Raw genomic sequence first — 23,079 nt, forward strand, 5'->3', positions numbered from 1 at the left:
GTGTCGCTGATGTTGCCAGAGCCAGAGCAGGTTGATTTGGTTCTGGTGCACTGGAACGGGATCCAAACCTTGGAAAGGTCAGAGACCAATTGGGAGGAAATGTTTTAAAGTGAATGCGTTTCTTAATAGAGGGGAGGTTTCAGTCCGTTTTTAAATTGATTTTAAAGGAATTTGTTTTTGAGGAAAAGTGAAAAAAAATGTTTATTTTAATAAGTAGGGCGTAGGTAAGAGGAAAAAAAGGATGAATAACGTTAGATATTTTTTCTGTTGTGGAGAAAAGCTCAGGAGATTTAGAAGGGTTTTTCTGCACGTGTGGTTTGGATGTTTTTGGAGTTGGGCTGTGGCGTGGATCTTTTTGAGCCGTGGGGTGTTTTGGTGGTAGCCTGGGTTTTTGGATCGGAGTAAAGTTGAATAGCTTTAGAAGAAGTTGTTACGGTTCTGGCAATTATTTTGTATTCACTAATCAATGAGAAGTTATTTTAAAAAAGTAAAAAATGGATTTTTTGTTGTGTTGAACAATAGAGTTGAGAGAGAATTTGGGTGAGGCTGTATTAGTACTGTATATAGATTGTATGTTCAAAGAATTTTTTCTTTTTTAGTTTTAAAGTTATAGAATTTATGTTTGGGCATAAAGCAGATGATGGGGATATAATATAATTTTAGAACATTTGTTTTTTATTGTGTATCTTTGGATTAATGGTCAAATTAAGGTTTTTTAATTTTAGATATGCTTTTACACAGATACAGGTAAATATAAATAGTGGTAGTAATATTTAGTAAGTAGAGGCATTTATATGTGGTTTTTATTCAATATTAGATTTTTTTGGTGGTACACAGTGTGTTGTTTCATTTTTTGTGTTGTATACTAAGTGAAATTTGGTTTTTGAATAAAGATTTTATGAATGGGTTTGTTTGTATTTTAGGTAGAATCAATTAAAATAGATTTTGATATCGATTAGTGGGTTTTGTTTATTCTATGTAGGGGTTCAGATTGGGTAGGGTTTGTTTGGTTAGCTGAGTTTTGGGTGTTAATTAGGTGGCTTTTGTTAGATGCAGTTTTCAATTTTTGAAAGTTTTTTATTGAGTGGTTTTAAGGTGATTTTTAGTAGTTGATGGTAGAATTTTATTTTGTTTGTAGTTGGTGTATAATAATGTATATGTTCTATTTATTTAATGTGCTTTTTGGTTTAGGTGTTGATGATAAGTTTGGATTTCTTTCGGTTGTGGTGTTTTTTAGTTTCATTTCTGAGGACGCAGGCATTTATATGGTGGATTTTTATAGGTATATTTTTGGGGGTGATGTTTTTTAATTTTTTAGTAGCTTAGATTGGTTTTTTATGTTTTCAATTAGCTATTACATTTTTTTATAGAGTATTGGTGAGTATTTATGTATTACTATAAATGTAGAGCTTTGGGGTTTTTTTGCTGATGTTTAGGGTTAGTTGAATGGTTTTGAGTTCAGTGTGTTGGTCTGATTATTTTTTAATAGTTGGTGTGATTTGTTGTGTGGAGTTTAGTAGGGTTGCTTTTTATTTACGTTTAACTTTGCTGATGTGATAAGAACTGTTAGTGACAGAGCATAGCATCTTTTTTTGCTGGTAGTTGGTTGTACGGTGTTGGTTTTGTTTGTGTTACCTGTTTTGGGTTGTTTTCTTTTTTTTGTTAGTGAGATTAAAGTTTTTATTTTGGGGTTAATTTGTGATTATTTTAAAGATTTTAGGGCAATTTGGGTTTTTGATTCGGGGGTGCTGTGATGAGAGTATTTTTTGTTTTATGTGGTATCGGTGGTGTGCATAGAGGGAATATTTGTTTTGAAAATTTATTTTAGTATTGTTAGTTGAAGTGTTAGGATGAGTTGTGTTTCAGTGTTGAAACTTTTTGAGGTGGTTTGGATTTTTTTCTAGGTTAAGATTTTTTTCCCTTGGGTGGTGGAGGTATTGTGATTTTATTGATGATATTGGTGGGAATTTGATGCTGTTTGTTTTTTGGTTATTTTATTTTTAGGAATTGGATTTTTGCAGTTGGACTGGAAGAATTCACTTTATTTCAAAACATACTACTTTAATGATATAAAGGTTCCCATATTAACTCCTCAGTCTTTTAGATTCTTTTTCTCATTTAGGTTTTCCAGAATTTATGGATAATTTAGCAATCGAGCAGGGATGGCACCCCATTCTTGAAAAGATGGCTATGGAAAAACCTGTGTCTAACAACACGTACCTGACAGAGGGCAACAATTTTGCCGTTATTACAGGGCCAAATACGAGTGGCAAATCAACGTTGGCATGGATCTGCCGGAGGAGAGGAGTTTCTGGTGGGCTCCCAGTGACATCTCATGGAGTGACAGTGAGAGCATCTCATAGGGTCTGGGGGAGCACCTGGATGCGCTTGGACCTGGAGCACTGCTTAAAGGAGGTGGTGACGGACAAAGCTTTTTGCCAGCAAGCAGCACCTGAACAGCTGAGCCAGTGTGGATTTGCAGGGGTGATCTTTCTCCTTTTCCCTTTTGATTTCACTTTGGCAGTCCCTCCCCGGTGCCCTCAATCTGTCACAAGAAATTCCAAGGAAAAAAAAAAGGCTGAGCAAACAGTGAAAAGAAGGGGTATAGGTAAGGTGGAGTTCAGGTATACTCCACCCCAAACCCTAAATAGCAGCCCTAACAGTACTACCATTTCCCTGAGGCAGCTGCAGGCAGGAACCCTAAAGCAGGGGAGTTCCAGAACCCCCGAGAGCTGCAGACAGTACCCCTGGTGCTAGGGTCAGCCAGGAGATAGTGGGGGGACGATCCGTAGGGTTGGGGAAACAGGGGGTTTCCCGCCCCGCCCCACCCTGGGCTCTCGGTCCCTCCGCAGCCGGGGATTGCTCCCACCCCTCCTCGAGGCGGCGGTTGGCAGGGCTTCGTGCCTAGCCTCCGCAAAGAGTTCGGCTCTGTCAGCCTCTGCCCTGTCTCAGGGCCAAACTTAGGTAGGGTAGGGAGCAACTGTGGATTGCCTGGTCCGGGCTAATGGACATCTCTTGGGGCCTATGGATAAGGAGCATCCCCGGTTGCAAGCGTAGGGTTCTAACTAAGTTTGTAGGGTTCAGTGCGGGAGCTTGGCAGTGACACAGAGAGGCTGAGGGAGGGCTTCAGAGGTCGAGGGCTCGAGGGCTGGAGACAAACAGTGAAAATAAAAAGGGTACAGGTTGGGATATAAGGTAGAGTACAGGACTATTCAAACCCTAAACAGCAGCCCTAACAACACTCCCGTTTCCTTGAGGCAGCTGCAGGCAGGAACCCTAAAGCAGCAGAGTGCCAGAACCCTGAGAGCTGCAGGCAGTACCCCTGGTGCTAGGGCCAGCCAGGAGATAGTGGGTGCTAGGGCCTACTGCTGTCATATAAGATGGGGTTTCCATCCTTGGGGTACCCTGGGTTCCCTGTCCCTCACTGACTGGAGAGTCTTCCTCCCCTCCTTGAGGTGGTGGTAATTTGGCTGTCAGCCAATACTGCTGTGAAGCAAGCCTCTGCCTCCCTGTGGGGTGAAGTGTGCAGCCCATGAACCTGGGCGTTCTCTAGAGAAGGTAAGTGCTGGGTTTTCACAGATGTGCCGCTAAGATCCTGCATTGATATTTGGTCTTCTAGATTGTAGCTGACGAGGAGACGACATCCCGGCAATGGCAGGAACTTCCCGGATAGCGCAGTGGCCTTCCTGGGCGTCCTCGTGTGGATCCTCCCCGCCGGGCATCCGAGAGCTGAGTCACAGGCTACAAATTGCAGAGGGGCTGAAAGCGGGGTGCCGGGTCGGGACTTGTGACCTGGGATTATGGAGTCAGCTTTGGGGACGGGGAGGTCCAGGCTGTGGCCCCTTAGGCCACGTGAAGGGAGAGCCTCACTTTTGTTTACAGTGCTGAGGTGCGCAGGACAGAGCAGTCCCGGGGCGTGTTGTATCACTTGTCCGTGGTGCCTTCTGTGTCTTTTGTGCCTCTCCTGTTGTATGTGCCTCGCCTTATTTCTTCTGGGGGCTTACCAGAAACCCCGGCGTCGCTCGTACCATCTCCGATCTCTGGGCTCTTCAGCCCGATGCCATCGAAGCTTTGCCTCAGGAGCTCGCAGAGGCCTTGGAATTGCATCTGTTTTGGAAAGCATCCGATCGGATGTCTTTTAGAGGTCTTGTTCCGAGCTGTGTCAACAGCCGTGCGCCGCGAGGATCCATTGTTGCGGCTTAGGTCTTGAAGAAACACAAAGATAGGTAGAGGACTGTGGCCCTAAAATTCTCGGGCATCCGTCTTGGCAGTGGCTGGAGTTCGTCATTCCGTCAGCATCTTCTTCCTCCCGGGTTCTGCGAGCTTCATCAGCTCGCCTTCGTTGTCTTCCGGCTCATCTCATTCCGCGTTCTCTCGGTCCTTGTGGCCATTCTTGTGGCCCAGAGTTTTGTCTCCCCGTTGTGTCCCCTCGTCTGTTGTCTTGTGTGTCACGGGTGTCTGGGTGTAGTTGTCCCGGAGCTGCTCTGTCCTGCTGCCCAGCCTGGGTGTAGGTGTAGAAGGCCGAGTCTCAGGCCCCTGTAATTTGAAATTTGTGATGTAGGGTGTAGTTGGAGTCTAGCGGGTGTGCCTAGATGGACACAAGATGTCAGGAGCTGTGAAGTTACCCTGCAGCACTTTGACTTTTGTCTCAGCTTTCTTTCAGATGCACACGGATGAAATCGGTGGCAGAGCGCCCCATCCAGGGTAAGGGGGTTCCCCCGAGAAGGTAAGTCAATGTTTGTCTTTGCAGGGCAACTGGAACCGGTCACTGTGTTACAGGTCTCCTCTTTGCCTTTATTTTTAGGAAGTGAAGCCGGCTAGCAGCAGTCAAGGCGAAGCGGGCGAGGTGAGCATTTACCGGTGGAGGGAAACTGTTGTTGCTGGGCTCTCAGTTTCTGGCGCAAATGCCAAGCGTCCCTTCTTGTTTGCGTGCTTTAGGTGGTCCAGTCACATTTCGCCGAGATCCCCTCCCCAACCAACCGGCCGGCACAGCTGTTTCGCCGCTCCCGTGAGCCCTGCGGAAGCGTTACGGGACCGTGTGATGAAGCCTTGGCCTTTTCCACGTAAAGGGGCCGTGTGGGTGGCCTTCAGGAACGGGCCGAGGGGTTGCCGTGAGTTGGGGATGTCGGGAGGAGGAGCGAGGGTCCCTTTGAGTTTCAGCAACGCCGCATCACTTTGTCTTCTCTTAACTCAGGCGCGCCCTGCGACGACGGCGTCCGGCTCCCGGCGTGGCCGAAGCGTGCGGCCTCAGGACGCGGCCGTTCACAGGAGACCGTGAGTCGCGGAATTGTCGGGTTTTGGCCGATGCCCTGCAAAGATCAGCCGCTGATTTTCTGTTTTATTTATTGTAGCTGACCCAGAAGACAGCAGCCTGGCAGTGGCAGGAACTTCCCAGATGGCGAGGCGCCCTTCCTTGGCGCTCCACGTGGATCCTCCCCGCCGGGCATCCGAGAGCTAAGTCGAAGGCTATGAATTGCAGAGGGGCTGAAAGTGGGGTGCCGGGTCGGGACTCTGGATCTGGGATTTTTAAGTCAGCTTTGGGGATGGGGAGGTCTAGGCTGTGGCCCCTTAGGCCATGTGAAGGGAGAGCCTCACTTTTGTTCACAGTGCTGAGGTGCGCAGGACAGAGCAGTCCCGGGGCGTGTAGTATCACTTGTCCGTCGTGCCTTCTGTGTCTTTTGTGCCTCTCCTGTTGTATGTGCCTCGCCTTATTTCTTCTGGGGGCTTACCGGAAACCCCGGCGTCGCTCGTACCATCTCCGATCTCTGGGCTCTTCAGCCCGATGCCATCGAAGCTTTGCCTCAGGAGCTCGCAGAGGCCTTGGAATTGCATCTGTTTTGGAAAGCATCCGATCGGATGTCTTTTAGGGGTCTTGTTCCGAGCTGTGTCAACAGCCGTGCGCCGCGAGGATCCATTGTTGCGGCTTAGGTCTTGAAGAAACACAAAGATAGGTAGAGGACTGTGGCCCTAAAATTCTCGGGCATCCGTCTTGGCAGTGGCTGGAGTTCGTCATTCCGTCAGCATCTTCTTCCTCCCGGGTTCTGCGAGCTTCATCAGCTCGCCTTCGTTGTCTTCCGGCTCATCTCATTCCGCGTTCTCTCGGTCCTTGTGGCCATTCTTGTGGCCCAGAGTTTTGTCTCCCCGTTGTGTCCCCTCGTCTGTTGTCTTGTGTGTCACGGGTGTCTGGGTGTAGTTGTCCCGGAGCTGCTCTGTCCTGCTGCCCAGCCTGGGTGTAGGTGTAGAAGGCCGAGTCTCAGGCCCCTGTAATTTGAAATTTGTGATGTAGGGTGTAGTTGGAGTCTAGCGGGTGTGCCTAGATGGACACAAGATGTCAGGAGCTGTGAAGTTACCCTGCAGCACTTTGACTTTTGTCTCAGCTTTCTTTCAGATGCACACGGATGAAATCGGTGGCAGAGCGCCCCATCCAGGGTAAGGGGGTTCCCCCGAGAAGGTAAGTCAATGTTTGTCTTTGCAGGGCAACTGGAACCGGTCACTGTGTTACAGGTCTCCTCTTTGCCTTTATTTTTAGGAAGTGAAGCCGGCTAGCAGCAGTCAAGGCGAAGCGGGCGAGGTGAGCATTTACCGGTGGAGGGAAACTGTTGTTGTTGCTGGGCTCTCAGTTTCTGGCGCAAATGCCAAGCGTCCCTTCTTGTTTGCGTGCTTTAGGTGGTCCAGTCACATTTCGCCGAGATCCCCTCCCCAACCAACCGGCCGGCACAGCTGTTTCGCCGCTCCTGTGAGCCCTGCGGAAGCGTTACGGGACCGTGTGATGAAGCCTTGGCCTTTTCCACGTAAAGGGGCCGTGTGGGTGGCCTTCAGGAACGGGCCGAGGGGTTGCCGTGAGTTGGGGATGTCGGGAGGAGGAGCGAGGGTCCCTTTGAGTTTCAGCAATGCCGCATCACTTTGTCTTCTCTTAACTCAGGCGCGCCCTGCGACGACGGCGTCCGGCTCCCGGCGTGGCCGAAGCGTGCGGCCTCAGGACGCGGCCGTTCACAGGAGACCGTGAGTCGCGGAATTGTCGGGTTTTGGCTGATGCCCTGCAAAGATCAGCCGCTGATTTTCTGTTTTATTTATTGTAGCTGACCCAGAAGACAGCAGCCTGGCAGTGGCAGGAACTTCCCAGATGGCGAGGCGCCCTTCCTTGGCGCTCCACGTGGATCCTCCCCGCCGGGCATCCGAGAGCTAAGTCGAAGGCTATGAATTGCAGAGGGGCTGAAAGTGGGGTGCCGGGTCGGGACTCTGGATCTGGGATTTTTAAGTCAGCTTTGGGGATGGGGAGGTCTAGGCTGTGGCCCTTTAGGCCACGTGAAGGGAGAGCCTCACTTTTGTTCACAGTGCTGAGGTGCGCAGGACAGAGCAGTCCCGGGGCGTGTAGTATCACTTGTCCGTCGTGCCTTCTGTGTCTTTTGTGCCTCTCCTGTTGTATGTGCCTCGCCTTATTTCTTCTGGGGGCTTACCGGAAACCCCGGCGTCGCTCGTACCATCTCCGATCTCTGGGCTCTTCAGCCCGATGCCATCGAAGCTTTGCCTCAGGAGCTCGCAGAGGCCTTGGAATTGCATCTGTTTTGGAAAGCATCCGATCGGATGTCTTTTAGGGGTCTTGTTCCGAGCTGTGTCAACAGCCGTGCGCCGCGAGGATCCATTGTTGCGGCTTAGGTCTTGAAGAAACACAAAGATAGGTAGAGGACTGTGGCCCTAAAATTCTCGGGCATCCGTCTTGGCAGTGGCTGGAGTTCGTCATTCCGTCAGCATCTTCTTCCTCCCGGGTTCTGCGAGCTTCATCAGCTCGCCTTCGTTGTCTTCCGGCTCATCTCATTCCGCGTTCTCTCGGTCCTTGTGGCCATTCTTGTGGCCCAGAGTTTTGTCTCCCCGTTGTGTCCCCTCGTCTGTTGTCTTGTGTGTCACGGGTGTCTGGGTGTAGTTGTCCCGGAGCTGCTCTGTCCTGCTGCCCAGCCTGGGTGTAGGTGTAGAAGGCCGAGTCTCAGGCCCCTGTAATTTGAAATTTGTGATGTAGGGTGTAGTTGGAGTCTAGCGGGTGTGCCTAGATGGACACAAGATGTCAGGAGCTGTGAAGTTACCCTGCAGCACTTTGACTTTTGTCTCAGCTTTCTTTCAGATGCACACGGATGAAATCGGTGGCAGAGCGCCCCATCCAGGGTAAGGGGGTTCCCCCGAGAAGGTAAGTCAATGTTTGTCTTTGCAGGGCAACTGGAACCGGTCACTGTGTTACAGGTCTCCTCTTTGCCTTTATTTTTAGGAAGTGAAGCCGGCTAGCAGCAGTCAAGGCGAAGCGGGCGAGGTGAGCATTTACCGGTGGAGGGAAACTGTTGTTGTTGCTGGGCTCTCAGTTTCTGGCGCAAATGCCAAGCGTCCCTTCTTGTTTGCGTGCTTTAGGTGGTCCAGTCACATTTCGCCGAGATCCCCTCCCCAACCAACCGGCCGGCACAGCTGTTTCGCCGCTCCTGTGAGCCCTGCGGAAGCGTTACGGGACCGTGTGATGAAGCCTTGGCCTTTTCCACGTAAAGGGGCCGTGTGGGTGGCCTTCAGGAACGGGCCGAGGGGTTGCCGTGAGTTGGGGATGTCGGGAGGAGGAGCGAGGGTCCCTTTGAGTTTCAGCAATGCCGCATCACTTTGTCTTCTCTTAACTCAGGCGCGCCCTGCGACGACGGCGTCCGGCTCCCGGCGTGGCCGAAGCGTGCGGCCTCAGGACGCGGCCGTTCACAGGAGACCGTGAGTCGCGGAATTGTCGGGTTTTGGCTGATGCCCTGCAAAGATCAGCCGCTGATTTTCTGTTTTATTTATTGTAGCTGACCCAGAAGACAGCAGCCTGGCAGTGGCAGGAACTTCCCAGATGGCGAGGCGCCCTTCCTTGGCGCTCCACGTGGATCCTCCCCGCCGGGCATCCGAGAGCTAAGTCGAAGGCTATGAATTGCAGAGGGGCTGAAAGTGGGGTGCCGGGTCGGGACTCTGGATCTGGGATTTTTAAGTCAGCTTTGGGGATGGGGAGGTCTAGGCTGTGGCCCTTTAGGCCACGTGAAGGGAGAGCCTCACTTTTGTTCACAGTGCTGAGGTGCGCAGGACAGAGCAGTCCCGGGGCGTGTAGTATCACTTGTCCGTCGTGCCTTCTGTGTCTTTTGTGCCTCTCCTGTTGTATGTGCCTCGCCTTATTTCTTCTGGGGGCTTACCGGAAACCCCGGCGTCGCTCGTACCATCTCCGATCTCTGGGCTCTTCAGCCCGATGCCATCGAAGCTTTGCCTCAGGAGCTCGCAGAGGCCTTGGAATTGCATCTGTTTTGGAAAGCATCCGATCGGATGTCTTTTAGGGGTCTTGTTCCGAGCTGTGTCAACAGCCGTGCGCCGCGAGGATCCATTGTTGCGGCTTAGGTCTTGAAGAAACACAAAGATAGGTAGAGGACTGTGGCCCTAAAATTCTCGGGCATCCGTCTTGGCAGTGGCTGGAGTTCGTCATTCCGTCAGCATCTTCTTCCTCCCGGGTTCTGCGAGCTTCATCAGCTCGCCTTCGTTGTCTTCCGGCTCATCTCATTCCGCGTTCTCTCGGTCCTTGTGGCCATTCTTGTGGCCCAGAGTTTTGTCTCCCCGTTGTGTCCCCTCGTCTGTTGTCTTGTGTGTCACGGGTGTCTGGGTGTAGTTGTCCCGGAGCTGCTCTGTCCTGCTGCCCAGCCTGGGTGTAGGTGTAGAAGGCCGAGTCTCAGGCCCCTGTAATTTGAAATTTGTGATGTAGGGTGTAGTTGGAGTCTAGCGGGTGTGCCTAGATGGACACAAGATGTCAGGAGCTGTGAAGTTACCCTGCAGCACTTTGACTTTTGTCTCAGCTTTCTTTCAGATGCACACGGATGAAATCGGTGGCAGAGCGCCCCATCCAGGGTAAGGGGGTTCCCCCGAGAAGGTAAGTCAATGTTTGTCTTTGCAGGGCAACTGGAACCGGTCACTGTGTTACAGGTCTCCTCTTTGCCTTTATTTTTAGGAAGTGAAGCCGGCTAGCAGCAGTCAAGGCGAAGCGGGCGAGGTGAGCATTTAACGGTGGAGGGAAACTGTTGTTGTCGCTGGGCTCTCAGTTTCTGCTGCCAATGCCAAGCGTCCCTTCTTGTTTGCGTGTTTTAGGTGGTCCAGTCACATTTCGCCGAGATCCCCTCCCCAACCAACCGGCCGGCACAGCTGTTTCGCCGCTCCCGTGAGCCCTGCGGAAGCGTTACGGGACCGTGAGATGGAGCCTTTTCCACATAAAGGGGCCGTGTGGGTGGCCTTCAGGAACGGGCCGAGGGGTTGCCGTGAGTTGGGGATGTCGGGAGGAGGAGCGAGGGTCCCTTTGAGTTTCAGCAACGCCGCATCACTTTGTCTTCTCTTAACTCAGGCGCGCCCTGCGACGACGGTGTCCGGCTCCCGGCGTGGCCGAAGCGTGCGGCCTCAGGACGCGGCCGTTCACAGGAGACCGTGAGTCGCGGAATTGTCGGGTTTTGGCCGATGCCCTGCAAAGATCAGCCGCTGATTTTCTGTTTTATTTATTGTAGCTGACCCAGAAGACAGCAGCCTGGCAGTGGCAGGAACTTCCCAGATGGCGAGGCGCCCTTCCTTGGCGCTCCACGTGGATCCTCCCCGCCGGGCATCCGAGAGCTAAGTCGAAGGCTATGAATTGCAGAGGGGCTGAAAGTGGGGTGCCGGGTCGGGACTCTGGATCTGGGATTTTTAAGTCAGCTTTGGGGATGGGGAGGTCTAGGCTGTGGCCCTTTAGGCCACGTGAAGGGAGAGCCTCACTTTTGTTCACAGTGCTGAGGTGCGCAGGACAGAGCAGTCCCGGGGCGTGTAGTATCACTTGTCCGTCGTGCCTTCTGTGTCTTTTGTGCCTCTCCTGTTGTATGTGCCTCGCCTTATTTCTTCTGGGGGCTTACCAGAAACCCCGGCGTCGCTCGTACCATCTCCGATCTCTGGGCTCTTCAGCCCGATGCCATCGAAGCTTTGCCTCAGGAGCTCGCAGAGGCCTTGGAATTGCATCTGTTTTGGAAAGCATCCGATCGGATGTCTTTTAGGGGTCTTGTTCCGAGCTGTGTCAACAGCCGTGCGCCGCGAGGATCCATTGTTGCGGCTTAGGTCTTGAAGAAACACAAAGATAGGTAGAGGACTGTGGCCCTAAAATTCTCGGGCATCTGTCTTGGCAGTGGCTGGAGTTCGTCATTCCGTCAGCATCTTCTTCCTCCCGGGTTCTGCGAGCTTCATCAGCTCGCCTTCGTTGTCTTCCGGCTCATCTCATTCCGCGTTCTCTCGGTCCTTGTGGCCATTCTTGTGGCCCAGAGTTTTGTCTCCCCGTTGTGTCCCCTCGTCTGTTGTCTTGTGTGTCACGGGTGTCTGGGTGTAGTTGTCCCGGAGCTGCTCTGTCCTGCTGCCCAGCCTGGGTGTAGGTGTAGAAGGCCGAGTCTCAGGCCCCTGTAATTTGAAATTTGTGATGTAGGGTGTAGTTGGAGTCTAGCGGGTGTGCCTAGATGGACACAAGATGTCAGGAGCTGTGAAGTTACCCTGCAGCACTTTGACTTTTGTCTCAGCTTTCTTTCAGATGCACACGGATGAAATCGGTGGCAGAGCGCCCCATCCAGGGTAAGGGGGTTCCCCCGAGAAGGTAAGTCAATGTTTGTCTTTGCAGGGCAACTGGAACCGGTCACTGTGTTACAGGTCTCCTCTTTGCCTTTATTTTTAGGAAGTGAAGCCGGCTAGCAGCAGTCAAGGCGGAGCGGGCGAGGTGAGCATTTACCGGTGGAGGGAAACTGTTGTTGTTGCTGGGCTCTCAGTTTCTGGCGCAAATGCCAAGCGTCCCTTCTTGTTTGCGTGCTTTAGGTGGTCCAGTCACATTTCGCCGAGATCCCCTCCCCAACCAACCGGCCAGCACAGCTGTTTCGCCGCTCCCGTGAGCCCTGCGGAAGCGTTACGGGACCGTGTGATGAAGCCTTGGCCTTTTCCACGTAAAGGGGCCGTGTGGGTGGCCTTCAGGAACGGGCCGAGGGGTTGCCGTGAGTTGGGGATGTCGGGAGGAGGAGCGAGGGTCCCTTTGAGTTTCAGCAATGCCGCATCACTTTGTCTTCTCTTAACTCAGGCGCGCCCTGCGACGACGGCGTCCGGCTCCCGGCGTGGCCGAAGCGTGCGGCCTCAGGACGCGGCCGTTCACAGGAGACCGTGAGTCGCGGAATTGTCGGGTTTTGGCTGATGCCCTGCAAAGATCAGCCGCTGATTTTCTGTTTTATTTATTGTAGCTGACCCAGAAGACAGCAGCCTGGCAGTGGCAGGAACTTCCCAGATGGCGAGGCGCCCTTCCTTGGCGCTCCACGTGGATCCTCCCCGCCGGGCATCCGAGAGCTAAGTCGAAGGCTATGAATTGCAGAGGGGCTGAAAGTGGGGTGCCGGGTCGGGACTCTGGATCTGGGATTTTTAAGTCAGCTTTGGGGATGGGGAGGTCTAGGCTGTGGCCCCTTAGGCCACGTGAAGGCAGAGCCTCACTTTTGTTCACAGTGCTGAGGTGCGCAGGACAGAGCAGTCCCGGGGCGTGTAGTATCACTTGTCCGTCGTGCCTTCTGTGTCTTTTGTGCCTCTCCTGTTGTATGTGCCTCGCCTTATTTCTTCTGGGGGCTTACCGGAAACCCCGGCGTCGCTCGTACCATCTCCGATCTCTGGGCTCTTCAGCCCGATGCCATCGAAGCTTTGCCTCAGGAGCTCGCAGAGGCCTTGGAATTGCATCTGTTTTGGAAAGCATCCGATCGGATGTCTTTTAGGGGTCTTGTTCCGAGCTGTGTCAACAGCCGTGCGCCGCGAGGATCCATTGTTGCGGCTTAGGTCTTGAAGAAACACAAAGATAGGTAGAGGACTGTGGCCCTAAAATTCTCGGGCATCCGTCTTGGCAGTTGCTGGAGTTCGTCATTCCGTCAGCATCTTCTTCCTCCCGGGTTCTGCGAGCTTCATCAGCTCGCCTTCATTGTCTTCCGGCTCATCTCATTCCGCGTTCTCTCGGTCCTTGTGGCCATTCTTGTGGCCCAGAGTTTTGTCTCCCCGTTGTGTCCCCTCGTCTGTTGTCTTGTGTGTCACGGGTGTCTGGGTGTAGTTGTCCCGGAGCTGCTCTGTCCTGCTGCCCAGCCTGGGTGTAGGTGTAGAAGGCCAAGTCTCAGGCCCCTGTAATTTGAAATTTGTGATGTAGGGTGTAGTTGGAGTCTAGCGGGTGTGCCTAGATGGACACAAGATGTCAGGAGCTGTGAAGTTACCCTGCAGCACTTTGACTTTTGTCTCAGCTTTCTTTCAGATGCACACGGATGAAATCGGTGGCAGAGCGCCCCATCCAGGGTAAGGGGGTTCCCCCGAGAAGGTAAGTCAATGTTTGTCTTTGCAGGGCAACTGGAACCGGTCACTGTGTTACAGGTCTCCTCTTTGCCTTTATTTTTAGGAAGTGAAGCCGGCTAGCAGCAGTCAAGGCGAAGCGGGCGAGGTGAGCATTTAACGGTGGAGGGAAACTGTTGTTGTCGCTGGGCTCTCAGTTTCTGCTGCCAATGCCAAGCGTCCCTTCTTGTTTGCGTGTTTTAGGTGGTCCAGTCACATTTCGCCGAGATCCCCTCCCCAACCAACCGGCCGGCACAGCTGTTTCGCCGCTCCCGTGAGCCCTGCGGAAGCGTTACGGGACCGTGAGATGGAGCCTTTTCCACATAAAGGGGCCGTGTGGGTGGCCTTCAGGAACGGGCCGAGGGGTTGCCGTGAGTTGGGGATGTCGGGAGGAGGAGCGAGGGTCCCTTTGAGTTTCAGCAACGCCGCATCACTTTGTCTTCTCTTAACTCAGGCGCGCCCTGCGACGACGGTGTCCGGCTCCCGGCGTGGCCGAAGCGTGCGGCCTCAGGACGCGGCCGTTCACAGGAGACCGTGAGTCGCGGAATTGTCGGGTTTTGGCCGATGCCCTGCAAAGATCAGCCGCTGATTTTCTGTTTTATTTATTGTAGCTGACCCAGAAGACAGCAGCCTGGCAGTGGCAGGAACTTCCCAGATGGCGAGGCGCCCTTCCTTGGCGCTCCACGTGGATCCTCCCCGCCGGGCATCCGAGAGCTAAGTCGAAGGCTATGAATTGCAGAGGGGCTGAAAGTGGGGTGCCGGGTCGGGACTCTGGATCTGGGATTTTTAAGTCAGCTTTGGGGATGGGGAGGTCTAGGCTGTGGCCCTTTAGGCCACGTGAAGGGAGAGCCTCACTTTTGTTCACAGTGCTGAGGTGCGCAGGACAGAGCAGTCCCGGGGCGTGTAGTATCACTTGTCCGTCGTGCCTTCTGTGTCTTTTGTGCCTCTCCTGTTGTATGTGCCTCGCCTTATTTCTTCTGGGGGCTTACCAGAAACCCCGGCGTCGCTCGTACCATCTCCGATCTCTGGGCTCTTCAGCCCGATGCCATCGAAGCTTTGCCTCAGGAGCTCGCAGAGGCCTTGGAATTGCATCTGTTTTGGAAAGCATCCGATCGGATGTCTTTTAGGGGTCTTGTTCCGAGCTGTGTCAACAGCCGTGCGCCGCGAGGATCCATTGTTGCGGCTTAGGTCTTGAAGAAACACAAAGATAGGTAGAGGACTGTGGCCCTAAAATTCTCGGGCATCTGTCTTGGCAGTGGCTGGAGTTCGTCATTCCGTCAGCATCTTCTTCCTCCCGGGTTCTGCGAGCTTCATCAGCTCGCCTTCGTTGTCTTCCGGCTCATCTCATTCCGCGTTCTCTCGGTCCTTGTGGCCATTCTTGTGGCCCAGAGTTTTGTCTCCCCGTTGTGTCCCCTCGTCTGTTGTCTTGTGTGTCACGGGTGTCTGGGTGTAGTTGTCCCGGAGCTGCTCTGTCCTGCTGCCCAGCCTGGGTGTAGGTGTAGAAGGCCGAGTCTCAGGCCCCTGTAATTTGAAATTTGTGATGTAGGGTGTAGTTGGAGTCTAGCGGGTGTGCCTAGATGGACACAAGATGTCAGGAGCTGTGAAGTTACCCTGCAGCACTTTGACTTTTGTCTCAGCTTTCTTTCAGATGCACACGGATGAAATCGGTGGCAGAGCGCCCCATCCAGGGTAAGGGGGTTCCCCCGAGAAGGTAAGTCAATGTTTGTCTTTGCAGGGCAACTGGAACCGGTCACTGTGTTACAGGTCTCCTCTTTGCCTTTATTTTTAGGAAGTGAAGCCGGCTAGCAGCAGTCAAGGCGGAGCGGGCGAGGTGAGCATTTACCGGTGGAGGGAAACTGTTGTTGTTGCTGGGCTCTCAGTTTCTGGCGCAAATGCCAAGCGTCCCTTCTTGTTTGCGTGCTTTAGGTGGTCCAGTCACATTTCGCCGAGATCCCCTCCCCAACCAACCGGCCAGCACAGCTGTTTCGCCGCTCCCGTGAGCCCTGCGGAAGCGTTACGGGACCGTGTGATGAAGCCTTGGCCTTTTCCACGTAAAGGGGCCGTGTGGGTGGCCTTCAGGAACGGGCCGAGGGGTTGCCGTGAGTTGGGGATGTCGGGAGGAGGAGCGAGGGTCCCTTTGAGTTTCAGCAATGCCGCATCACTTTGTCTTCTCTTAACTCAGGCGCGCCCTGCGACGACGGCGTCCGGCTCCCGGCGTGGCCGAAGCGTGCGGCCTCAGGACGCGGCCGTTCACAGGAGACCGTGAGTCGCGGAATTGTCGGGTTTTGGCTGATGCCCTGCAAAGATCAGCCGCTGATTTTCTGTTTTATTTATTGTAGCTGACCCAGAAGACAGCAGCCTGGCAGTGGCAGGAACTTCCCAGATGGCGAGGCGCCCTTCCTTGGCGCTCCACGTGGATCCTCCCCGCCGGGCATCCGAGAGCTAAGTCGAAGGCTATGAATTGCAGAGGGGCTGAAAGTGGGGTGCCGGGTCGGGACTCTGGATCTGGGATTTTTAAGTCAGCTTTGGGGATGGGGAGGTCTAGGCTGTGGCCCCTTAGGCCACGTGAAGGGAGAGCCTCACTTTTGTTCACAGTGCTGAGGTGCGCAGGACAGAGCAGTCCCGGGGCGTGTAGTATCACTTGTCCGTCGTGCCTTCTGTGTCTTTTGTGCCTCTCCTGTTGTATGTGCCTCGCCTTATTTCTTCTGGGGGCTTACCGGAAACCCCGGCGTCGCTCGTACCATCTCCGATCTCTGGGCTCTTCAGCCCGATGCCATCGAAGCTTTGCCTCAGGAGCTCGCAGAGGCCTTGGAATTGCATCTGTTTTGGAAAGCATCCGATCGGATGTCTTTTAGGGGTCTTGTTCCGAGCTGTGTCAACAGCCGTGCGCCGCGAGGATCCATTGTTGCGGCTTAGGTCTTGAAGAAACACAAAGATAGGTAGAGGACTGTGGCCCTAAAATTCTCGGGCATCCGTCTTGGCAGTGGCTGGAGTTCGTCATTCCGTCAGCATCTTCTTCCTCCCGGGTTCTGCGAGCTTCATCAGCTCGCCTTCGTTGTCTTCCGGCTCATCTCATTCCGCGTTCTCTCGGTCCTTGTGGCCATTCTTGTGGCCCAGAGTTTTGTCTCCCCGTTGTGTCCCCTCGTCTGTTGTCTTGTGTGTCACGGGTGTCTGGGTGTAGTTGTCCCGGAGCTGCTCTGTCCTGCTGCCCAGCCTGGGTGTAGGTGTAGAAGGCCGAGTCTCAGGCCCCTGTAATTTGAAATTTGTGATGTAGGGTGTAGTTGGAGTCTAGCGGGTGTGCCTAGATGGACACAAGATGTCAGGAGCTGTGAAGTTACCCTGCAGCACTTTGACTTTTGTCTCAGCTTTCTTTCAGATGCACACGGATGAAATCGGTGGCAGAGCGCCCCATCCAGGGTAAGGGGGTTCCCCCGAGAAGGTAAGTCAATGTTTGTCTTTGCAGGGCAACTGGAACCGGTCACTGTGTTACAGGTCTCCTCTTTGCCTTTATTTTTAGGAAGTGAAGCCGGCTAGCAGCAGTCAAGGCGAAGCGGGCGAGGTGAGCATTTACCGGTGGAGGGAAACTGTTGTTGTTGCTGGGCTCTCAGTTTCTGGCGCAAATGCCAAGCGTCCCTTCTTGTTTGCGTGCTTTAGGTGGTCCAGTCACATTTCGCCGAGATCCCCTCCCCAACCAACCGGCCGGCACAGCTGTTTCGCCGCTCCTGTGAGCCCTGCGGAAGCGTTACGGGACCGTGTGATGAAGCCTTGGCCTTTTCCACGTAAAGGGGCCGTGTGGGTGGCCTTCAGGAACGGGCCGAGGGGTTGCCGTGAGTTGGGGATGTCGGGAGGAGGAGCGAGGGTCCCTTTGAGTTTCAGCAATGCCGCATCACTTTGTCTTCTCTTAACTCAGGCGCGCCCTGCGACGACGGCGTCCGGCTCCCGGCGTGGCCGAAGCGTGCGGCCTCAGGACGCGGCCGTTCACAGGAGACCGTGAGTCGCGGAATTGTCGGGTTTTGGCTGATGCCCTGCAAAGATCAGCCGCTGATTTTCTGTTTTATTTATTGTAGCTGACCCAGAAGACAGCAGCCTGGCAGTGGCAGGAACTTCCCAGATGGCGAGGCGCCCTTCCTTGGCGCTCCACGTGGATCCTCCCCGCCGGGCATCCGAGAGCTAAGTCGAAGGCTATGAATTGCAGAGGGGCTGAAAGTGGGGTGCCGGGTCGGGACTCTGGATCTGGGATTTTTAAGTCAGCTTTGGGGATGGGGAGGTCTAGGCTGTGGCCCTTTAGGCCACGTGAAGGGAGAGCCTCACTTTTGTTCACAGTGCTGAGGTGCGCAGGACAGAGCAGTCCCGGGGCGTGTAGTATCACTTGTCCGTCGTGCCTTCTGTGTCTTTTGTGCCTCTCCTGTTGTATGTGCCTCGCCTTATTTCTTCTGGGGGCTTACCGGAAACCCCGGCGTCGCTCGTACCATCTCCGATCTCTGGGCTCTTCAGCCCGATGCCATCGAAGCTTTGCCTCAGGAGCTCGCAGAGGCCTTGGAATTGCATCTGTTTTGGAAAGCATCCGATCGGATGTCTTTTAGGGGTCTTGTTCCGAGCTGTGTCAACAGCCGTGCGCCGCGAGGATCCATTGTTGCGGCTTAGGTCTTGAAGAAACACAAAGATAGGTAGAGGACTGTGGCCCTAAAATTCTCGGGCATCCGTCTTGGCAGTGGCTGGAGTTCGTCATTCCGTCAGCATCTTCTTCCTCCCGGGTTCTGCGAGCTTCATCAGCTCGCCTTCGTTGTCTTCCGGCTCATCTCATTCCGCGTTCTCTCGGTCCTTGTGGCCATTCTTGTGGCCCAGAGTTTTGTCTCCCCGTTGTGTCCCCTCGTCTGTTGTCTTGTGTGTCACGGGTGTCTGGGTGTAGTTGTCCCGGAGCTGCTCTGTCCTGCTGCCCAGCCTGGGTGTAGGTGTAGAAGGCCGAGTCTCAGGCCCCTGTAATTTGAAATTTGTGATGTAGGGTGTAGTTGGAGTCTAGCGGGTGTGCCTAGATGGACACAAGATGTCAGGAGCTGTGAAGTTACCCTGCAGCACTTTGACTTTTGTCTCAGCTTTCTTTCAGATGCACACGGATGAAATCGGTGGCAGAGCGCCCCATCCAGGGTAAGGGGGTTCCCCCGAGAAGGTAAGTCAATGTTTGTCTTTGCAGGGCAACTGGAACCGGTCACTGTGTTACAGGTCTCCTCTTTGCCTTTATTTTTAGGAAGTGAAGCCGGCTAGCAGCAGTCAAGGCGAAGCGGGCGAGGTGAGCATTTAACGGTGGAGGGAAACTGTTGTTGTCGCTGGGCTCTCAGTTTCTGCTGCCAATGCCAAGCGTCCCTTCTTGTTTGCGTGTTTTAGGTGGTCCAGTCACATTTCGCCGAGATCCCCTCCCCAACCAACCGGCCGGCACAGCTGTTTCGCCGCTCCCGTGAGCCCTGCGGAAGCGTTACGGGACCGTGAGATGGAGCCTTTTCCACATAAAGGGGCCGTGTGGGTGGCCTTCAGGAACGGGCCGAGGGGTTGCCGTGAGTTGGGGATGTCGGGAGGAGGAGCGAGGGTCCCTTTGAGTTTCAGCAACGCCGCATCACTTTGTCTTCTCTTAACTCAGGCGCGCCCTGCGACGACGGTGTCCGGCTCCCGGCGTGGCCGAAGCGTGCGGCCTCAGGACGCGGCCGTTCACAGGAGACCGTGAGTCGCGGAATTGTCGGGTTTTGGCCGATGCCCTGCAAAGATCAGCCGCTGATTTTCTGTTTTATTTATTGTAGCTGACCCAGAAGACAGCAGCCTGGCAGTGGCAGGAACTTCCCAGATGGCGAGGCGCCCTTCCTTGGCGCTCCACGTGGATCCTCCCCGCCGGGCATCCGAGAGCTAAGTCGAAGGCTATGAATTGCAGAGGGGCTGAAAGTGGGGTGCCGGGTCGGGACTCTGGATCTGGGATTTTTAAGTCAGCTTTGGGGATGGGGAGGTCTAGGCTGTGGCCCTTTAGGCCACGTGAAGGGAGAGCCTCACTTTTGTTCACAGTGCTGAGGTGCGCAGGACAGAGCAGTCCCGGGGCGTGTAGTATCACTTGTCCGTCGTGCCTTCTGTGTCTTTTGTGCCTCTCCTGTTGTATGTGCCTCGCCTTATTTCTTCTGGGGGCTTACCAGAAACCCCGGCGTCGCTCGTACCATCTCCGATCTCTGGGCTCTTCAGCCCGATGCCATCGAAGCTTTGCCTCAGGAGCTCGCAGAGGCCTTGGAATTGCATCTGTTTTGGAAAGCATCCGATCGGATGTCTTTTAGGGGTCTTGTTCCGAGCTGTGTCAACAGCCGTGCGCCGCGAGGATCCATTGTTGCGGCTTAGGTCTTGAAGAAACACAAAGATAGGTAGAGGACTGTGGCCCTAAAATTCTCGGGCATCTGTCTTGGCAGTGGCTGGAGTTCGTCATTCCGTCAGCATCTTCTTCCTCCCGGGTTCTGCGAGCTTCATCAGCTCGCCTTCGTTGTCTTCCGGCTCATCTCATTCCGCGTTCTCTCGGTCCTTGTGGCCATTCTTGTGGCCCAGAGTTTTGTCTCCCCGTTGTGTCCCCTCGTCTGTTGTCTTGTGTGTCACGGGTGTCTGGGTGTAGTTGTCCCGGAGCTGCTCTGTCCTGCTGCCCAGCCTGGGTGTAGGTGTAGAAGGCCGAGTCTCAGGCCCCTGTAATTTGAAATTTGTGATGTAGGGTGTAGTTGGAGTCTAGCGGGTGTGCCTAGATGGACACAAGATGTCAGGAGCTGTGAAGTTACCCTGCAGCACTTTGACTTTTGTCTCAGCTTTCTTTCAGATGCACACGGATGAAATCGGTGGCAGAGCGCCCCATCCAGGGTAAGGGGGTTCCCCCGAGAAGGTAAGTCAATGTTTGTCTTTGCAGGGCAACTGGAACCGGTCACTGTGTTACAGGTCTCCTCTTTGCCTTTATTTTTAGGAAGTGAAGCCGGCTAGCAGCAGTCAAGGCGGAGCGGGCGAGGTGAGCATTTACCGGTGGAGGGAAACTGTTGTTGTTGCTGGGCTCTCAGTTTCTGGCGCAAATGCCAAGCGTCCCTTCTTGTTTGCGTGCTTTAGGTGGTCCAGTCACATTTCGCCGAGATCCCCTCCCCAACCAACCGGCCAGCACAGCTGTTTCGCCGCTCCCGTGAGCCCTGCGGAAGCGTTACGGGACCGTGTGATGAAGCCTTGGCCTTTTCCACGTAAAGGGGCCGTGTGGGTGGCCTTCAGGAACGGGCCGAGGGGTTGCCGTGAGTTGGGGATGTCGGGAGGAGGAGCGAGGGTCCCTTTGAGTTTCAGCAATGCCGCATCACTTTGTCTTCTCTTAACTCAGGCGCGCCCTGCGACGACGGCGTCCGGCTCCCGGCGTGGCCGAAGCGTGCGGCCTCAGGACGCGGCCGTTCACAGGAGACCGTGAGTCGCGGAATTGTCGGGTTTTGGCTGATGCCCTGCAAAGATCAGCCGCTGATTTTCTGTTTTATTTATTGTAGCTGACCCAGAAGACAGCAGCCTGGCAGTGGCAGGAACTTCCCAGATGGCGAGGCGCCCTTCCTTGGCGCTCCACGTGGATCCTCCCCGCCGGGCATCCGAGAGCTAAGTCGAAGGCTATGAATTGCAGAGGGGCTGAAAGTGGGGTGCCGGGTCGGGACTCTGGATCTGGGATTTTTAAGTCAGCTTTGGGGATGGGGAGGTCTAGGCTGTGGCCCCTTAGGCCACGTGAAGGCAGAGCCTCACTTTTGTTCACAGTGCTGAGGTGCGCAGGACAGAGCAGTCCCGGGGCGTGTAGTATCACTTGTCCGTCGTGCCTTCTGTGTCTTTTGTGCCTCTCCTGTTGTATGTGCCTCGCCTTATTTCTTCTGGGGGCTTACCGGAAACCCCGGCGTCGCTCGTACCATCTCCGATCTCTGGGCTCTTCAGCCCGATGCCATCGAAGCTTTGCCTCAGGAGCTCGCAGAGGCCTTGGAATTGCATCTGTTTTGGAAAGCATCCGATCGGATGTCTTTTAGGGGTCTTGTTCCGAGCTGTGTCAACAGCCGTGCGCCGCGAGGATCCATTGTTGCGGCTTAGGTCTTGAAGAAACACAAAGATAGGTAGAGGACTGTGGCCCTAAAATTCTCGGGCATCCGTCTTGGCAGTTGCTGGAGTTCGTCATTCCGTCAGCATCTTCTTCCTCCCGGGTTCTGCGAGCTTCATCAGCTCGCCTTCATTGTCTTCCGGCTCATCTCATTCCGCGTTCTCTCGGTCCTTGTGGCCATTCTTGTGGCCCAGAGTTTTGTCTCCCCGTTGTGTCCCCTCGTCTGTTGTCTTGTGTGTCACGGGTGTCTGGGTGTAGTTGTCCCGGAGCTGCTCTGTCCTGCTGCCCAGCCTGGGTGTAGGTGTAGAAGGCCAAGTCTCAGGCCCCTGTAATTTGAAATTTGTGATGTAGGGTGTAGTTGGAGTCTAGCGGGTGTGCCTAGATGGACACAAGATGTCAGGAGCTGTGAAGTTACCCTGCAGCACTTTGACTTTTGTCTCAGCTTTCTTTCAGATGCACACGGATGAAATCGGTGGCAGAGCGCCCCATCCAGGGTAAGGGGGTTCCCCCGAGAAGGTAAGTCAATGTTTGTCTTTGCAGGGCAACTGGAACCGGTCACTGTGTTACAGGTCTCCTCTTTGCCTTTATTTTTAGGAAGTGAAGCCGGCTAGCAGCAGTCAAGGCGAAGCGGGCGAGGTGAGCATTTAACGGTGGAGGGAAACTGTTGTTGTCGCTGGGCTCTCAGTTTCTGCTGCCAATGCCAAGCGTCCCTTCTTGTTTGCGTGTTTTAGGTGGTCCAGTCACATTTCGCCGAGATCCCCTCCCCAACCAACCGGCCGGCACAGCTGTTTCGCCGCTCCCGTGAGCCCTGCGGAAGCGTTACGGGACCGTGAGATGGAGCCTTTTCCACATAAAGGGGCCGTGTGGGTGGCCTTCAGGAACGGGCCGAGGGGTTGCCGTGAGTTGGGGATGTCGGGAGGAGGAGCGAGGGTCCCTTTGAGTTTCAGCAACGCCGCATCACTTTGTCTTCTCTTAACTCAGGCGCGCCCTGCGACGACGGTGTCCGGCTCCCGGCGTGGCCGAAGCGTGCGGCCTCAGGACGCGGCCGTTCACAGGAGACCGTGAGTCGCGGAATTGTCGGGTTTTGGCCGATGCCCTGCAAAGATCAGCCGCTGATTTTCTGTTTTATTTATTGTAGCTGACCCAGAAGACAGCAGCCTGGCAGTGGCAGGAACTTCCCAGATGGCGAGGCGCCCTTCCTTGGCGCTCCACGTGGATCCTCCCCGCCGGGCATCCGAGAGCTAAGTCGAAGGCTATGAATTGCAGAGGGGCTGAAAGTGGGGTGCCGGGTCGGGACTCTGGATCTGGGATTTTTAAGTCAGCTTTGGGGATGGGGAGGTCTAGGCTGTGGCCCTTTAGGCCACGTGAAGGGAGAGCCTCACTTTTGTTCACAGTGCTGAGGTGCGCAGGACAGAGCAGTCCCGGGGCGTGTAGTATCACTTGTCCGTCGTGCCTTCTGTGTCTTTTGTGCCTCTCCTGTTGTATGTGCCTCGCCTTATTTCTTCTGGGGGCTTACCAGAAACCCCGGCGTCGCTCGTACCATCTCCGATCTCTGGGCTCTTCAGCCCGATGCCATCGAAGCTTTGCCTCAGGAGCTCGCAGAGGCCTTG

General features: G+C 54.3%; 1 protein-coding gene and 6 long non-coding RNA genes across 7 annotated transcripts; all 7 read left to right on the forward strand.

Moving 5' to 3' along the window:
* Positions 1–4,809: 4,809 nt before the first annotated feature.
* Positions 4,810–6,499, forward strand: LOC131587760 (uncharacterized). The gene is made up of 4 exons (XR_009279420.1): positions 4,810–4,846; positions 4,939–5,111; positions 5,195–5,274; positions 5,352–6,499. It is a non-coding gene; the product is annotated as an uncharacterized LOC131587760 (long non-coding RNA).
* A 3,491-nt stretch (positions 6,500–9,990) lies between these two features.
* On the forward strand, positions 9,991–10,719 carry LOC131587869 (uncharacterized). The gene is made up of 4 exons (XR_009279456.1): positions 9,991–10,027; positions 10,123–10,289; positions 10,373–10,452; positions 10,530–10,719. It is a non-coding gene; the product is annotated as an uncharacterized LOC131587869 (long non-coding RNA).
* A 1,129-nt stretch (positions 10,720–11,848) lies between these two features.
* LOC131587868 (uncharacterized) lies at positions 11,849–13,405 on the forward strand. Its single transcript, XR_009279455.1, has 3 exons — positions 11,849–12,017; positions 12,101–12,180; positions 12,258–13,405. It is a non-coding gene; the product is annotated as an uncharacterized LOC131587868 (long non-coding RNA).
* Positions 13,406–13,446: 41 nt separating this feature from the next.
* LOC131587867 (uncharacterized) lies at positions 13,447–16,855 on the forward strand. Its single transcript, XM_058856155.1, has 4 exons — positions 13,447–13,477; positions 13,573–13,739; positions 15,551–15,630; positions 15,708–16,855. The coding sequence occupies exons 2-4, from the start codon at positions 13,676–13,678 to the stop codon at positions 16,221–16,223; spliced, it is 660 nt and encodes a 219-aa protein (XP_058712138.1). The 5' UTR covers positions 13,447–13,477; positions 13,573–13,675; the 3' UTR covers positions 16,224–16,855.
* A 1,763-nt stretch (positions 16,856–18,618) lies between these two features.
* Positions 18,619–19,347, forward strand: LOC131587845 (uncharacterized). The gene is made up of 4 exons (XR_009279447.1): positions 18,619–18,655; positions 18,751–18,917; positions 19,001–19,080; positions 19,158–19,347. It is a non-coding gene; the product is annotated as an uncharacterized LOC131587845 (long non-coding RNA).
* A 1,129-nt stretch (positions 19,348–20,476) lies between these two features.
* On the forward strand, positions 20,477–22,033 carry LOC131587842 (uncharacterized). The gene is made up of 3 exons (XR_009279444.1): positions 20,477–20,645; positions 20,729–20,808; positions 20,886–22,033. It is a non-coding gene; the product is annotated as an uncharacterized LOC131587842 (long non-coding RNA).
* A 35-nt stretch (positions 22,034–22,068) lies between these two features.
* On the forward strand, positions 22,069–22,797 carry LOC131587846 (uncharacterized). The gene is made up of 4 exons (XR_009279448.1): positions 22,069–22,105; positions 22,201–22,367; positions 22,451–22,530; positions 22,608–22,797. It is a non-coding gene; the product is annotated as an uncharacterized LOC131587846 (long non-coding RNA).
* The last annotated feature ends 282 nt before the right edge of the window (positions 22,798–23,079 follow it).

Source organism: Poecile atricapillus, chromosome 23, assembly GCF_030490865.1.
Source record: "Poecile atricapillus isolate bPoeAtr1 chromosome 23, bPoeAtr1.hap1, whole genome shotgun sequence".
In the NCBI taxonomy this organism is placed as follows: Eukaryota; Metazoa; Chordata; class Aves; order Passeriformes; family Paridae; genus Poecile; species Poecile atricapillus.